This window comes from Dendrobates tinctorius, unplaced genomic scaffold (genome assembly GCF_039654945.1).
Source record: "Dendrobates tinctorius isolate UK_male_01 unplaced genomic scaffold, ASM3965494v1 ptg000071l, whole genome shotgun sequence".
NCBI classification, from domain to species: domain Eukaryota; kingdom Metazoa; phylum Chordata; class Amphibia; order Anura; family Dendrobatidae; genus Dendrobates; species Dendrobates tinctorius.
Genome location: NW_027361739.1, coordinates 14,478,218 through 14,496,363, shown reverse-complemented (window position 1 = coordinate 14,496,363; position 18,146 = coordinate 14,478,218). Strand labels below are relative to the sequence as shown.

Sequence of the window (18,146 nt, the reverse complement as noted above, 5' to 3'; positions counted from 1 at the left end):
TGGTGGAACTTGCACTATTGCTGACTGACTAAATACTTATTTGCCCCACTGTACCTAATTTGAAATGCGCAAGGCATGCAGTAAGAGATGGGGAAGTGGATGTGCTGCTGCTGGTGCACACAGAGGCCATGGGCCAGATGAAACTGTGCATGCTGAAGAAGCTAAAAAAACATGCTCATCTACAAGACCTAGCTTCCTGTCCCACTTTGCTGGGTGGCGCTGTTCACCACTCTTGAAGCCAGAACAGTGCGAGCAGGTGGTCGGCTGGATGGTAGATAATGTTTCCAGTATGTATCCTGGCCTCTCGCCCTGCACGTTTCAAGAGGGACATGAGTAGATCACATGTTGTGATGCCCAAATATTTGAGCAGCCACAGTCATAAGAAGACGACTGTGGGAAACGGCAATTAATGTCCCAAGAGGTAGATGATAATGAGACACGGTTGCTGTTAGCAGCGGATTAATCAGCGTAACATCCAGAGTCAGCAACACAGAATGTAGATTTATTCATATCCAGGTTGAACAGCTTACAGCATGAAATGTGATCAGTCTGGTATCTGCTGTGGCTTGCAGCATGGGAGCAACAAGAGAGGAAGAGAAGGAGGGGGCATCCTGTCTGCTTTTTTTTTTTTTGTCACTGAACTTTGTTAACAATCTCACAATATGCACAATATGTAAAACAGTACAGTAGTAGTTGTTGCAATACATGCAGATCAATATGCATTATTCCAACACCCCCACTCAACAACTACTTATCCTCTTAGTCCCAGTGTGGTTCTCAATTCTTGGAACCTGGCTCGTGGCAATGGCTTTGTCATAATGTCAGCTGCCATCTTATCAGTTTCACAATAGATGAACTGAATTATGCCACGATCTATCAAATCACGTAAATGATGATGTCTGACGTCAATGTGCTTGGTTCTAGCATTGATCTTTTCACTGCATGTAAGTTTAATGCATCCTTGGTTGTCCTCATAAATCACCGTCGGCTGAGTTGACGGTGTGCCAAGATCATCCATCAATTGTCTTAGCCAAATGACCTCCTTGTTATTGTCTTGTAATTGTGACTTCAGCTGGACTACTGGTGTGATGTCACAAAACTTGGGGGACACAAAGTTCTCATCAATCACTACATCTCTACTTATTGTGACCTTGTTTCTTTCTGGGTGTAGAATCCCATAACCTTTCTGGGTTTCACTTTAGCCTACCAGGATCCCTTCCTTAGCGTGAGATTCCCACTTAGTTCGCCTTTTTTTGGGAACATGTACAAGCGCTTTACTTCCGAATATTCTTATATGATGAAGTTTTGGCTTTCTGCTGTTCCATTGCTCAAACGGAGTTTTCTCCTGTAGCTTTACCTGGTAGTCTGTTCTGAAGATAGCAAGATGTCATGATTGCTTCACCCCAATATGCTGTGGGCAGATTTGCATCAAACAACATACTTCTTCCACTTTCACAGAGTGTTCGGTTTCTTCTTTCCGCGACACCATTTTGCTCAGGATTGTACGGTACAGTGGTCTGAAATAGGATTCTATTTTTCTTTAAAATGCTCTGTGTCTCATTACTTGTGTATTCAGTCCCATTATCTGCACGTAGAATCTTTGGCATTCTCCCAAATTTATTATATACCTCAGCTAGATATACTTCAAGTTTCTCTGGAACTTCTTTCTTGCTGTGAAGCAGATGGACAACTGTATATCTTGAATGATCATCAATAAATGTGAGAAAATATCTCTTCTTCCCAGGAGTCTGAGTGCTCATTGGACCACAGACATCTGTATGTATTAAATCTAGTGTCTGTTCTGTTCTTGAAGTACTTATCTTAGGAAAAGCTTTTCTAGACATTTTCCCTTTGATGCAGCTAGTACATTTCATTATCTGGTTACATAGATCAATTGTAATGTCCTCAGCTAGTTGCTTTTGAACTAACTTCCTTATTGCTTCTGGGTCTCTGTGTGCTAGGCGCCTATGCCACACATGAATGCAGTTGTTGTGCCTTTCTTCCTTTGTCACTGAACTTTGTTAACAATCTCACAATATGCACAATATATAAAACAGTACAGTAGTAGTTGTTGCAATACATACAGATCAATATGCATTATTCCAACAGTTGCCAACAATTGATGTTGTTAAGTCAACAAGTCAGGAGGACCAGAGTGCTGAAGTGGAAGATGAGGTGGTGGGCGATGAAGTCACTGACCCAACCTGGGAAGGTGCCATTCAGAGCGAGTACAGCAGTGCAGAGGGGAAGGGATCCACAGCACTGCAACAGTCAGGAAGAGGCAGTGGGCTGACCAGAGAGAGAAGCATGCAATGTAAATAAAGAATGATTTTTGGAAATAAAGATGGCAATAATTCGTGATGCCACCCGTGGTGTTCAGCAATCATAATATGGCCGAGGCTGCAGTTTAGATCCACTGGGGCAGTTGGTGACACAGCAGAGTTGGTACAGTTCTCCACGGGTAAAGCTAGGCCCCAGGGCAGTTATGGTGTTTAATGAGATGATGGTGGATGTAGTGCAAGGCAGGTGATGCTGTAAATAAATCAGAGGACACAGTGGAGTGCAGTCTTCACACTTTTACTCACAGTTCTTCCAGTTAGAATCCCCAGCCGGAGTGCTGTGTGCTCCGGGTCTGTGATCCAGCCAGCTCTCAGGTAATTTGGGGTACGCTGAGGGTCCAATCACCATAGAGGTACTGCACCTCACCCAGAGGTGTGGTACTCCATTCTCAGGTAAGGGAGCACCATCCAGGACTCTAACACCTGCACCCAACACACACTACAGTAGCAGGGCACCCTGGAGTACCCTAATGGAGGATGGTCTCATCCCTGGCTGGGTAGTAAACGGTGTTGGGAGGTGGGTAGAGATGGTAGGAAGAGAGGAGGAGTTTAGAGAGCAGGACAGATCAGTCCAGAAAGAGAAAGGAAAGGAGAGAGACATGCAGTGAAGCAGCTCCCTGTCAGGAGTGGCTGCAGAAGAAGAGTTCAGAAGGAAAGGGAGCAGATGTGCTGACAAGCAGCTCCCTGGAAAGCTTAAGGAAACAGACAGAAAGAAGCTCCCATAGAGCAGAAGGGGTCTTAGGGTCACGGGATGTGCGAGAGTCACCCATGGGGCCCAATCCAGTATTGGAGAGACCAGGTCGCAAGAGGGTACCGGCCCCCTAGCCTAGTGGAGCAATCAGCGGACTCAACTAGCAAGCCGGAGGCAGAGGCACCAGTAGGTGCTTCAGCCACAAGCCACAGTTATCTTTGCCAGAAAGGCAGCTAAAAGGGAGCAAGGGGACACAGAGAGGACATCACCCGACAAGGTCCGCAGCTGCCGGCCTGGGACACTGACTGTGAAGTGTTGGGCAGAAGAGGCTGTAAGCCAGCACAGTGAAATGGCCAAGATAGGCATATACTGAAGGAAGTCCTGGAGAGGTGTAACCTGATCTACCTGGAAGTTGGCTGGACCCCTTACCTGGAGGACATGGCACCAAGCGGGCATCTGTGTGCACCAGAACAGTACTTTCCCAGACCGCTTCCTTTCTCCAGTTATGAACTGCTGCAATCCTGTTGCTTGACACCATACTTCTGTCCTATAGACTCCAAATGGCTAAGCTACTCTTCTTTAATGTTATGCGACTGCTGTGGCATCCTGGGCCTAGAGCCCATGTGGACTATTTGGGCACCCTCGCCCTTCTAACTACCTAAAGGAAGACTCCTAGCTTACCACACAGCAGCCCCTCCTACAGTTAACCCGTTCCTATACTATTCACTAGCTGAAAGCTCTGTACACTATAATGCCACCATCTAGTGGCCAATCCAGTAACTGCACTTACCCTATACACTATACATAGCAGCATTACAACAGTATAACATTAAACATATATACATTCAGCAAGACACGGTAATACACTTAACAGTGTAGCAGTATCATTATATAAGAGTAGTAATACACTATATCGTGTAGTAGTGCCATCGTATATTACAAATAAACATATACAAAAGAGAAAGGCAGAGGCATAAACAAATGTAATATATCATACCCCCTACACTTACACCAGCACGAGTCCCATGGTGGAGGCTCTGAAACTTGGCAAGATTGCACATGTACCATGCCTGGCCGACATGCTCAACTTAGTGGTTCTGCAGTTTTTGAAACCTACCCAGATTTGCTTGAGCTACTTGTAAAGGTATGCAGGGTGTGCACCCATTTCCGCAAGTCAGCTAAAGCTGCCACCGGTCTGGCAGTACCGGTTGCAAGTCGACCTGAACTGCTCAGTTACGAAGCTGCACAGCACAGAATAGTGTCCATGACCAAGTACTCCACTTCCACCCCCTATTAATTTGAATAGGTGGCAGATGTGCAGTACCCGCCCTTGGCCGCTAGACAGTTGACAGAGCTGTGCTGTTCTGCCCCGTAAGGCCTTTTTCACTTTTCCATTTTTTTGACGTCAGTTGAAATGCGCCAAAGAATAAAAAAAGGATCCGTTTCCATTTGAGAACAAACGGTTGACCGGCTCCGTTTTATGGTCGGATCCTCTGCAGCCGTCAAAGGAATGAAATTTAAAGGAACCGCCTGGAAAAGGGGAGAGAGAGAGATTTTTACGCCGCTTCCAGAACGCTATTGAGGGGTTAAAATGCTTGTCCGTGCAAATGTGCCGGGCATGCGCCCTTGCAAATAGCAGTCCGCCTCTACAAAAAAGTTTCAGAGTCCGTCTGCTCCACCCAGGAGACGCTACAATTCTAACGGATCCGTCCAAAAACGGACAACCGTCAGTCAAAATCCGCCACTAATGCAAGTCTATGGGGGGGAGAAAAAAGGATCCGCCAAAAAAGGGGCGGATCCGTTTTTTTTTCTCAAACTGGTGGATTTTGACTGACGACAAAAAATAGAAGTGTGAAAAAGGCCTAACTGAGCAGTTCTGCTCACTGCCACCGACACTGTGAACAGCTGGTCAGCGGGGGAGCCGGGTGTTTGACCCCCACCAATCAGACATTGATGACCTATTCTAAGAATAGGCCATCAATGTTAAAGTCTCAGACAACCCCTATAGGCTCAAGATTGTGAAAAAATCTTAACATGTATAAGAAACTTGTTTTCGGTTTCAGTGACTGGGTTACCAAGCTCCACATCATATGGCTGTAGCAGCTGATCAATAGGTATAGTGGTGATATCATAAAAATATGTCACCAAAATGGCAGCACATAGCAAAAAAACATTTGCCAGAAACCCTAGTGATTTGTGCCCACTGAGTGGTGTACTCGGTACCGGGCCGGTGTCAAGGCAGGAATGTGTCACAGCAGCGGTGACCCGGTCCGTGGCCCTGGGCGCCCAATATCAATGGCGGTGACGTTAATGATGTTAAAGTTTATATGAATAGTTCGTGACGCCACCCGTGGTGTTTGGCAAGTAAGATGTTGAGCCAATGCTGCATGCAGATCCGCTGGGACTGATGGTGTGGTGCAGCAAAGATGGTGTAGCTCCCCACAGGTGGAGCTGTAGTCCCAGGGCAGTGTAGGTGCAATGGATGAGGAGAGGTGCAGAATGGTATGGAGGCTGGTACCCAGGTGTAGTGGTGCGGGAATAACTGGAGGACACCAGAGTATGCAGTTCCAAAGCTATACTCACTGTTTGCAGTTCACTCAACTGCCTGCCTCCATACTGTGTTCTCCAGGTCAGGGCTCCAGCCAACCTCCAGGCAGGATAGGATTCTCCCCTCCACACTCCGCCAACATGTACCTTACTGAACGACTCCTCCAATGTGCCTTTAGGCGCGAAGCACTCCAGTACTTAGTTACCCTGGAATGCCTCTCTCTAGGTGTTCCTAGTCTTTACTTGTATGACAGACAGCAGTAGCCTGCTTCGGGGACTCCTCATTGCGTCCCGGCTCTCTATTCAGTTGCTGTTGTGTCCCAAGTCTATGATGGGAGCAAGGCGTTAGTGGCTCACTACTCCTCCGGTGTCTGTTGCCGGACATAAAGATCCAATCAACCTCGGGGACCGGGCCCCGGCCTTTGCGCTCTCTGGACTGGAAGGGTTCTCTATCTTTCTTCAACCAGCTTCCCACCGTCCTTCTATTCTCCTTCGTTCCGATCTGTTCTCTCTCTCTTATGGAAGGTTAGGTTATCAATCTTATCAGTCTCTTTCTCTGGTCTTTCTCGTGCCAGCAGCCCAGATCACTGGGACCTGCTGCAGCACGTCCCTCAGACACCCATCTTCTCTCTTCTCTCTCCTCTAACCAACTAACCACTAACTCTCACTCTTCCCACTCTTTTATATCTAACTCCACCCGCCTCCCCAGCACCTCTCGTGTTACGAGAGCCAGGGACCACAAAAGGCACCCTATGACCTTTCCAGCATAAAGCATGGATGGGTCCCTGCTGAACTATCCTGTGTGTGGGGTGCAGGTGTTGGAATGCGGAAAGGAGTTCCCAGCCTACCTGGATGGTGGGGCACTACACCTTAGGAGAAGGTGCAGTACATCTGTGGCGACTGAAGCCTCAGGGGCGCCACAACTGCACTGTATGAAACACTCCTTTAAATTGAATAGACAGCAGGTTGGGTTGGGTAGTGCATTATAAAGACCAGTAGCCTGCAGCTGGGGAGAAGGATTGGGAGGAACTGACCAGCATACCAGTGATGATAACGCATCTTTATACATAATTAAAAGGGACCTGTCACCTGATCCATGCTGCCCAGACTAGCCTGGCTCTGTCTCTCGCTGGCTTTTCCCAGCGCTGCTAGAGGTGACATGTCTCTTATCTACAGGAGAGACTTCAACTAGAGCGGCGCTGGGAAAGCGTGTCCGGACAGTGTTGGACTAGTCTCTTCTCTGTATATGGTCCCAAGCCAGATCGTTACCATAAATTGTTTCTGAAATGCTGACGTATCAGAGAGTAATATACGGGGCTCCTACGGTTCCAGCAAGGCTCTGATTCGTGATGCCTGTGGTTTGAACAGATATGAAACAGGTGACAGGTTCCCTTTAAAACAAAAAAGAGGAAGAAACATGTAATTATTATAAGGAGTGATCTCGATCATTTATCTTTTGAGCTGTGTACACAAAAATATATTCCATGAACAATTTTCTCATGTAACACCGCAATCCCTCCATAAAGGTGCAGACACTGTGTGCTGCCACATTGTGCTGCAATACCGCAGCGTAAACCAGCATACGATAGGGACATCATTTTTCTTTTCCTATTTATAATGAGTTTGGGATAAATTAGAGCACTTGATATCATTTTTGCAATTGTCAGTGATATCATCTGGGCACTGCATGGCAGTATTATTGGGTCACTGTATTTTTTTTTTAGATTCCTGTGCAACTATTGTTAGAGTATGATTATATGGGTACTGTATGGCATTATATAATGGTATAGTTTGTGCTCTGGGATTATATATTTGGTAATTATAAGTTGCTATTATTAAACATCTATATGTCAACTTTTTTTGAGCACTGTACTGTATAGCAATATTATGTTAGCTTTGCATAGTAGCTTTGTTTGGCAGTATTATTTGGGGACTGTATGGCAATTTTATGTGAAAACTGTATGGCAATTTTATTTGGGCACTGCATAATAGACTTATTTTGCTACTGTATAGCAGTGTTATTTGTGGACTTTATAGCAATTTTATATGGCCACGGTATAATAGACTTATTTTGCTACTGTATAGCAGTGTTATTTGTGGACTGTGTAACGTAAGATATTATTTGATCACTTTGTGCCGAGGATAGCTGTCATTTACTGTACACTGGATTATGACTAGCTTCACTTAAGGAATTGATGGGCATCCCAATCGATGCATCTCTACAGATTAGTAAATAATGCACATCATAACAAAATGGCATCATTTATTGTGATTGGAAAACTCCACAAATTACGAAGCCTGGCTGGCATATTGCTTTATGTAGAGAAATGGTGCTAGCCTGGTCCAGGGGTTATTTTTGCCCCCCTTTTAGAGTAGGAAATACTGATCTTGGACTGGCCAAAGATGCTTCATCTGGGAGCAGAGCATCAGAGTGGTGAAATGCATTTTTGAGTTCAAGGTCAGAGTATGATCCTCAAGATATGGGAAAACATTTTTAGGGGCTACTCATGGTAAAAAGTATAGATAGGCTCGCTTCACTACAATAGGTAATAGTACTCACGCATGTTTTGGGTGACCACCTCCTTTAGATTTACAAATAATAACTAAAGTAATTTAACTCCTTAAAGGAGCTATCAGACCTAAATGTACAGAAATAAGGGATGGTTGATAAATGAATGAACTAACCCATGTAACTCAGTCCAGGCTTCTATAGTGGTCTCCTGGGAGACAAGAAGCAATGATGATCGATACTTCGATTACCTGTGACTGGCTGCAGTGGTCAGTCATCTGACTACTGCAGCCAGCCAACCACAAGGCTCAATGGTCAATTGACCAAAGAACAGGATGTTTTGTCACTTCCTGTTCTGCAACCACAGGGGTTAGAGCAGTTGAGTATGTGCGTGTGTATATATATGTAATCTATTTTTTATTCTTTGTCATTTATTTTTTAACCTTCACTTCCTTTTGTACATTTTTTTTAATCGTGCACCCACTTTAAAGAGGACTTGTCATCTCTCCGGACATATCTAGTTTCTTACGTGGTCGTATTCCACATTGATGATAAAATCTGGATTGTGTCATTTTGCAACATTGTGTTGTGCAGTTCCCTTATTGTTTTGCCTGTAAAATTATGAATAAATTGACATATTTCCATTCCTTTTGTTAAAGGGGAGTGTCTCTACGTCTGACTCTGCCAGCCCTGATTGGATAATATCAGACACCGCAAAGAACATCCCCTCCTTTGTGCCACCAAGTTGTTAATTTATTCATACATTTCTAGGAATAATAACAGAGGAACAGCTTAATGTATTGTTATAAGAAAAGATGCTCCATATTTGTTATACTTTGGGGCAGAGAACAATTTATTAGAACAGATCTATCAGGGGAGCTGACATGTCTTCTATAATGTACAGATGGCATTTACGTCTCCTCTGCCCTTATCTAGTAACGCCCCATATATTACTCTCAACAAAAATCTCCGGGTATTTCCAAGCAACGTAATAAAAGGCAAAACTGTCACGTGAAACCATTCTACATGTAAAATACATTTATGGAGGATGTTACAGCTGTAACTGAATGCAGCAAAGTTATTTCTTCCCACCAGTACAGAATGAAAAGGAATGGAAGGGGCTTCTCAGTAATTTGCATAATCCGCCCTTGAGCAATAGTGAGAATATAACATATATACAATATATATATAACATACCCAGGATCCATAATAACATGGCTTCATAACAGAAGAGATGGTGACCTAGAGGATGAGTCTTCTATGAATGCTCTCCTGCTACCAAGGGACAACATATGCTCTTTGCCGGCGCTACACCAACGACAAAAAAAACCAAAATGATACAAAAACTTTTCCTATAACCCAAGGGCGAACATGAGGGCAACCTATGCAGCTGCACAGAGGTCCAAGAGGCAGGGGACCCACTATTGTGTTCAAAGCTGGTGGAATTGACCATTATGGTGAGCTTTTGAGTTGCAAAGGGCCCATATATTGTTCTTGTACAGGAGCCCTCTTCTGTCTGTGTCCTCCCCTGGAATAACCTAACCATAAGATTTCCAACTAATTTAAACCACACTTTAATAATAATATTCGTATTTAGTGGTAATTATTGTCGACCTGCTGGTCCAAGGGTCGTTGGAAAATTGGGTTATCTTCTGCTAAAGCCCACAAGACGAACATTTGGCATTCTGGTAGGCTAGACGGACCAAGGTAAAAAAAAAAATGAGGACTTGCCTCTGGCATGCACAATAAGTTTTGCATTTATCTCTAATATTGTATCTCCATATGGGGTGATCATTTTTTATGGAATATTAGTAATAATTTGATATTTTTTCCACCAATACTGACAAAAATAAAAATGTTACTATTTCTTATGGCATATGTTAAAAATGCCTTTTTTCCTCCACAGGTTTCCTTTCACTTTGAACTTGAACGGTGCGCTGGACTGTGATGAACAATTAGCAACCATATAAAAGAAATTAGATATGCTAAGGCCTGAAATTGTGGAAAAAAAGCATATTTGAACATACACAGAGGAGTTTTTGAGAGTAATTTATGGATTTTTGTGTTGATTTAATTTTTATTATTATTGTTAATGAACCTGGTTATATTCCCAACTGTTTAGAAAATGTCATTTACCCTTTAGTTGTGCTCCAACAGAATAAAAATGTAAACTCAGAAATGCATATGAAATATATGATATTCTTTCATATTGAAATATTAAATTACATTTTTTTTAAAGTAAAACAAATTAATCAAACCATATATACAGTGGGGAAAATAAATATTTGAGACACTGCCGATTTTGCACGTTTTCCCACTTACAAAGAATGGAGAGGTCTGTAATTTTTATCGTAGGTACACTTCACCTGTGAGACACAGAATCTTAAAAAAAATACAGAAACTCACATTATATGATTTTTACATAATTAATTTGCATTTTACTGCATGAAATATGTATTTGATGCAACAACAGAAAAACAGAAACCGTTGTTTGTAATTACCTAGATCAAACATTTCCTGTAGTTATTGACCAAGTTTTTACACCCTGCAGCAGGGATTTTGGCCCACTCCTCCATACAGATCTCCAGATCTTTCATGTTTCGGGTCTGTTGCTGGGCAACAGAGAGTTTCTATTGGGTTCAGGTCTGGAGACTGGCTAGGCCACTCCAGGACCTGGAAATGCTTCTTACAGAGCCACTACTTTGTTGCCCTGGCTGTATGTTTCGGGTCATTGTCATGCTGGAAGACCCAGCCACGACCCAGCTTCAGTGCTCTTACTGAGGGAAGGAGGTTGTTTGCCAAAATCTCATGATTCATAACCCCATCCATCCTCAATTCAATACGGTGAAATCATCCTGTCCCCTTTGCAGAAAAGTACCCCCAAAGTATGATGTTTCCCCACCATGCTTCACTGCTGGGATGGTGTTCTTGAGGTTGTAGTCATCCTTCTTCTTCCTCCATGGCAATTGGAATTGATACCTAAAATTTCTATTTTTGTCTCATCTGACCACATGACATTTTCCCATGCCTTCTCTGGATCATCCAGATGGTCATTGGCGAACTTTATACGCGCCTGGATATGTGATGGCGTGAGCAGGGGGACCTTTTTTGCCCTGCTGGATTTAAACCATGACAGTGTAGTGTGTTACACAGTGGTCCCAGCTCTCTTCAGGTCAATTACCAGGTCCTCCTGTGTAGTTCTGGGCTGATTCCTGATCTTTCTCAGAATCATCCTTACCCCAAGAGGTTGAGACCTTGAGTGGAGCACCAGACCAAGGAAGATTGACAGTCATTTTGTGTTTCTTCAGTTTTCTAATAATTGTGTCAACAGTTAATGCCTTCCCACCAAGCTGCTTGCCTATTCTCCTGTAGCTCATTCATGCCTTGTGCAGGTCTACAGTTTTGTCCCTAGTATCCTTAGACAGCTCTTTGGTCTTGGCCATGGTGGAGAGGTTGGAGTGTAATTGAGTGTGTGGACAGGTGTATTTTTTACAGGTAACAAGTTCAAACAGGTGCAATTATTACAGGTAATGACTGCAGAGTAGGAGGGCTTCTTAAAGAAAAAGTAACAGGTGTGTGAGATACAGAATTTATGCTGGTTGGTAGGTGATCAAATACTTATTTCATGCAATAATATGCAATTTAATTGTTTCAAAATCATGCAGTGTTATTTTCTGTTTTTTTTAATTTTTAGATTCTGTCTCTCACAGTTGAAGTGTACATATGATAAAATTACAGACCTCGCCATTATTTGTAGGTGGGAAAACTTGCAAAATCAGCCGAGTAGCAAATACTTATTTTGACCAATGCATATAGTTTGATTCATTTGTTTTACTATATAAAACAAATATTATTATTGGCATTTTTATCTTATTATATGTGTACTGTATATATACAGTTGTTTGAAAAAGTGTTTGCTCCCTTCCTGATTTTCTATTTTTTGTGTACTGTATATATACAGATGTTTGAAAAAGTGTTTGCCCCCTTCCTGATTTTCTATTTTTTGCATGTTTGTCATACTTAAATGTTTTATATTACCAAATAAATTTAGATATTGACAAAGATAAGACAAATAGACACGAAATGCAGTTTTTAAACAAAGGTCTTTATTATTAAGGGAAAAAGAAATCCAAACCTACAGGGCCCTGTGTGAAAAACTGATTGCCCCTAAACCTAAAAACTGGTTGGAGCGAGGCACCCTTAGCAGCAACAACAGCAATAAAGCATTTGTTATAACTGACAATGATTTTTTTTATGAGGTCCTGTGAAAGAGAGGATGAGGGGAAAGAGAGGGAGAGCGCTATCTAAGCGTAATAGACAAGTGAATCTTACTTGGTGAGATAAGTACAACTTAATTTTGCTCACCTGGTATGGTTGTGCAAGGAGGCACAATACAGAGAAAAGTTTGCAAACAAGGGTGTTCCTTCCACTGGTATGCTGCCCGTCTATAATAACATGGAGATGATTTTCCTCTCTCAGAAAAAAATTCCCTCCACGTGGATATTGTGAATAAGGATATTTCAGGGCGCTTCCTTCAGAGGATCCTTAACCCAATTTGGAATAAGAGGGTTATATAGCCAAAGAACCAAGTATCTCTGATGTTGAATCAGATGATATTTTATGTTATAAAAGACAATAAAAACATATTAAAAACACACAACGCGTTTCAGCCAAGTAGGCCTTCATCAGGTGATAATAAAATGATTTTTTAAGCTTTTTATACCCCATTTTCATTGCTAATGGGGTGGTTGTACTAACTGAAGAACCAATCACTATCTATCAAATGCTTTAGCAGTAAGAATACATATACAGTATTATGCTTCATCCCCAAAGAAATAATGTTGTACACACATATTATATAACATCACCTCTCCTTCACCTATCCCAGGATTAAAACAATATGTCTGTAAAATCTAGGCAATCTCACATGTTCATACATGCATGTTAAAAAAAAAACAACCTGCACCTGTACATATGTCTAATTGATTTGCTTATCAATGAACTATATAGAGACAAAATAATAAATAAAAAGAGATGCTTTTTCTCACCAACACTTGCCCTAATGAAGCCATATTTTATCATCATGGGGTAATTTTGATCAACTAGCCACTCCTGGGAAAGTTCACCTCTGTTCCATGTTTTCGCTATTCATGGATAATGACTATAATTACTCTCACAGTGGTTCGCCGGAGTCCAAAAGCTTGAGAAATGGCTTTATAACCTTTTCCATACTGATATATCTCAATTACTTTGTTTCTCACTTGTTCCAGAATTTCTTTTGATCGCAACATTATGTCTACCTTTTGAGGAACTTTTGGTCTATTTCACTTTGTCAGGCAGGTCCTATATAAGTGATTTTCTGATTGAGAACAGGTGTGGCAGTAATCAGGCCTGTATGTGACTATGGAATATGAACTCAAAAGATGTGATAAACCACAGTTAATTTATAGGTTCATGTACACAATGTTGCTGAACCACTCAAGAAAGGAATAATGTTGAATCTCAGATGCAGCAGGTGAAAACGACAGGCTCTGTGCCAACTCCTGTAAAAAATGCTAGGCTATAAGAATTTATAATAAAGAATCACCGCACTATACTGAGATAGTAAGAAAAAATAATAGCTGAATACTCACTCAGTAATTGAGTTGGTGTAGAGCTTGTTCAAGAAACAAGTGTGCGTTTCATCTGTTTGTAGATGATGCTAATGGAATAACAGTAATGAGAATTATAATAGAAAACAATGGTCAAAGAATATGCTTGTACAATAGCAATGTGTTAGCTTTGGGATAGCAGTACTTACTAATGGATCTTAATGCCTGGAAAAAATCCCCAGGGAAAAAATGATGGGTACAGGTGGTGCCAAGGGGGCAGAAATCAGAGCGCTGACTGTCGGTGCGCTTTGGTAGAGAAGTTAGGCTTAAGGGGATGACACAATCATTAATGGGTATAATGCCCAAACTGGAGTATATATGCTGGACCACAAATGGTATAAACTTACTGCGGTATAAGCAGAGGCAGCATGTGTGGTTTTAGGGTTATGACGGCCTAATTCGTGGAGACACCGGTATTGAGCACTAAATGGATGATATTGGGGGTTAAAATAGCTCATCAGCAGCATCCAGCCTACTCATCCGAGCACCAGGCTGCACAAGTAAGCGTACCGCACGCAGCATCCAGCCTTTGGAGAGATCTATGTGTCATCCCCTTAAGCCTAACTTCTCTACCAAAATGCACCAACAGCCAGCGCTCTGATTTCTGCCCCCTTGGCACCACCTTTACCCATCATTTTTTCCCCAGGGGATTTTTCCCGGACATTAAGATCCATTAGTACTGCTATCCCAAAGCTAACACATTGTTATTATACAAGCATATTCTTTGACCATTATTTTCTTTTAGAATTCTCATTACTGTTATTCCATTGGCTTCATCTACAAACAGATGAAACATACACTTGTTTCTTGAACAAACTCTACACCAACTCAATTACCGAGTGAGTATTCAGCTATTATTTTCTCTTACTATCTCAGTGTAGCACGGTGATTCGTTATTATAAATGTTCACAGTTAATTTATGCTTTAAGGAGGGCAATCACTTTTTCATAAAGGGCCCTGTAGGTTTGGATTTCTTTTTCCCTTAATAATAAAGACTTCCATTTAAAAACTTCATTATTGTGTTTACTTGTGCTATCTTTGTCTAATATTTAAATTTGTTTGGTGATCTGAAACATTTAAGTGTGACAAACATGCAAAAGAATAGGAAATCAGGAAGGGGGCAAACATCTTTTCACACAAATGTATATATATATATATATATATATATATATACACACACAGTATATATATATATATATATATATATATGTACACACACACAGAATAAAATAAAAATACCCAAGAAAAATAATAGTAATGGAATAATATTACAATTTTAATATTCCAAGCAAACATTTATTATTTGATCATTATAGAAATAATAAACATTAATACAAAGCAGTCACTACATTTTCAATCCTGTCTTTCAGTAATCTGCTTTTACCAGGTGTCTTGTTGATTTTAGAATAAGCTAATAATTCATTCACGTCCCTGACACTTAACTTTCTATAAAGATCTGTTTGCTAACCACAGAATTTTATTTGCTTTGGATCTTTTTTTACATTAAGGTGTGTACTTCCTCTGTTCGATACTTCCCTATTGTTGAAGGATATTGACTATGTGAAAAAAGCCATGTCTTCTTGTTTAGTAGGCGTTATAGTCAGTAAAAAAAAAAAAGCCTATGATTTTGAAAGATATTATATTTATATTACTGCGGTATAATATAATAATTCTTTCTAAATGACGCTTTGTAAGTCAGAAGACTTTAAAAAATTGTAACCAACTTAAAAAGCTAAACTAATAATTATAAAATATAGAAATAGGGTTAATTACGATTTATTTCTAAAAATAAATATCAGGGTAAAACTTCTTAAAATTTACATAACATTAAAGAAAATAACAAAAAAACACACAAAAAAACCATAAATCCAAAAAGACAACCCAAATATCAATAATCTTGGAAGTGTAAGACAGTGTGATAAAATACAATGAAAATATTATTATTATTAAAGCGCCATTTATTCCATGGCGCTTTACATGGGAGGAAGGGTATACATAATAAAAACACATGTACAGCAATCTTAACAATACAAGTCATGACTGGTACAGAAGGATGTCTTTCTTTGTTAGCTCTGAAAGGAAAGTGTGAGGCTAAAGATCAAAGTCTGTTTTGTTCACGTTTTAACAAGAAATTTGAACACAAAAAATGTTTTGGAAATTCAAAAGGTAAAAATTGCAAAAACAGTAAATGCACTTTACATACATGTCACACGTGATTTTAACCCTCATGTTTGTCTCTTATGAGACATTTTGATCTGACACCATTTTTGTGTGACAGAAAAACCCAAAATAAAATAAAAGCACAAAAATACTCAGTTCAAATACAGACATGATGAATTATATAAAGTTTCCCCCTCTTACCGTATGTCAATTCCATGGTGGTGTTGATCTCAGTGTTGACATTGACCATGTCTTATAGCTTTCTTCAGTTTAGAAAATAGTTAACAGCCGAAATGGCGAAACAGGTCCAACCAAGTGAGCGCTGCGAGGCGATGTGTTGTAAAACAAGGCACGGTAGTGTGTGTGTCGTGCTGTTATCATATTGATTCTCATAATCAGGACTAATGTAGAAAGACATGTTAAACAGTAACCAGCTTCTTATGGTGACCAACCTACAAGGTGGTTGTAGTTATAGCAACCGCAAAGCCAGAAACTCAAACATCGCTGGTTACTGCGCCTCATCCCACCTCTCCTCAATACATAGGAAATGCGTAGTCCGGAAATTATAAATAACAGACAAATTTACACTTAATTATTGAACTTGATCTAATTATTAATTACATTATTATTTTAGGATTTATTTTATAAGTAAATGACATGTACTTCTATTAAAAATAAACGCATCTAACTTTTATATAATTATATTTGTAGGCACAAGGCCTGGAGGCTTTTATCTATCTATCTATCTATCTATCTATCAATATTGTTTTGCGACTTTGTTTTAAGGATTTATCAACTCAATCAAAAAAGGTAAAGGTAACAAAAAGGTTTGATTCAACCTAAAGTAGCCATGTTTACTAGTGATGAGCGAGTATACTCGTTGCTCAGGTGTCCCCCGAGTATTTTGGCGTGCTCGGAGATTTAGTTTTCGTCGCCTCAGCTGCATGACTTGCAGCTGCTAGACAGACTGAATACATGTGTGGAATGCCTGTTTGTTAGGGAATTCCCACATGTATTCAGCCTGTCTACAATTCGCAAATCATGCAGATAAGACGACAAAAACTAAATCTCAGAGCACGCCAAAATACTCGGAGGACACCCGAGCATGCTCGGAAAAACCCGAGCAACGAGTATACTCGCTCATCACTAATGATTACACTGCTGATGAAGCTTCCATCGACAATCCCAGCAAATCTTATAGCAAGACTTGTTGTATGCAGGGTGACATACAAAAATGTAGGCAGTGCTCCAAATTGTTTAAAAATGAGGACCGACATTTCAGTTCCTTCACAGAACCTGTCTCGTGCTTGGGCTTTTTGCACAATCAATTGGAGGGCTGCCTACTTTTTTCTTCCTATATTTAACTGGACAAACAGAGTTGGTGTCAAAGTGACCTCGCACTCACCAAATAATATTTTTTAAAAATTATATTTTTATTTATCTATCAACCCATAACAAGTGAAATAAGTATTGAACACGCCAGAAGAAAACCAGGAACAACAAGGATCCTTAAAATATAACTTTTAATGAAAAAAGCTAAAAACATGTTTCAAATAGTAGACTAGAATAGTTAAAATTGAAAAAATTTTAAAAAATAGGTGTACATCAGGGAAAGATAATATATACTAGCTGAAGAGCCTGGCGCTGCCCGAGCATAGTAACTGTGGTTAGTTATAGCAAATTATAATTATCCTCCATCCCATTGTCCCGTGCCCATATACCCATCATACATATCCACGATCCCATAGGCCCGTGCCCATATACCCATCATACATATCCTTCATCCCATAGTCCCATGCCCATATACCCATCATACATATTCGCCATCCCATAGTCGAGTGCCCATATACCCATCACACATCCTTCATCTCATAGTCCCATGCCCATATACCCATCATACATATCCTCCATTCCTTAGTCCCGTGCCCATATACCCATCATACAAATCCTCCATCACATAGTCCCGTGCCCATATACCCATCATACATATCCTCCATCCCATAGTCCAGTGCCCATATACCCATCACACATCCTCCATCCCATAGTCCCGTGCCCATATACATATCCGCCATCCCATAGTCCCGTGCCCATATACCCATCACACATCCTCCATCCCATAGGCCCGTGCCCATATACCCATCATACAGATCCTCCATCCCATAGTCCCATGCCCATATACCCATCATACATATTCACCATCCCATAGTCGAGTGCCCATATACCCATCACACATCCTTCATCTCATAGTC

The 18,146-nt window shown here is 40.9% G+C and overlaps 1 protein-coding gene across 1 annotated transcript in view; it reads right to left on the bottom strand.

Annotated features, from left to right (window-relative positions):
* Positions 1–16,273, bottom strand: part of HNF4A (hepatocyte nuclear factor 4 alpha) — a 193,956-nt gene extending 177,683 nt beyond the window's left edge. The window contains exon 1 of the mRNA XM_073582422.1: positions 16,099–16,273. Coding sequence (XP_073438523.1) covers positions 16,099–16,147 — 49 coding nt within the window. The 5' untranslated portion in view covers positions 16,148–16,273. The remainder of the gene's footprint in view (positions 1–16,098) is intronic.
* Positions 16,274–18,146: the final 1,873 nt, after the last annotated feature.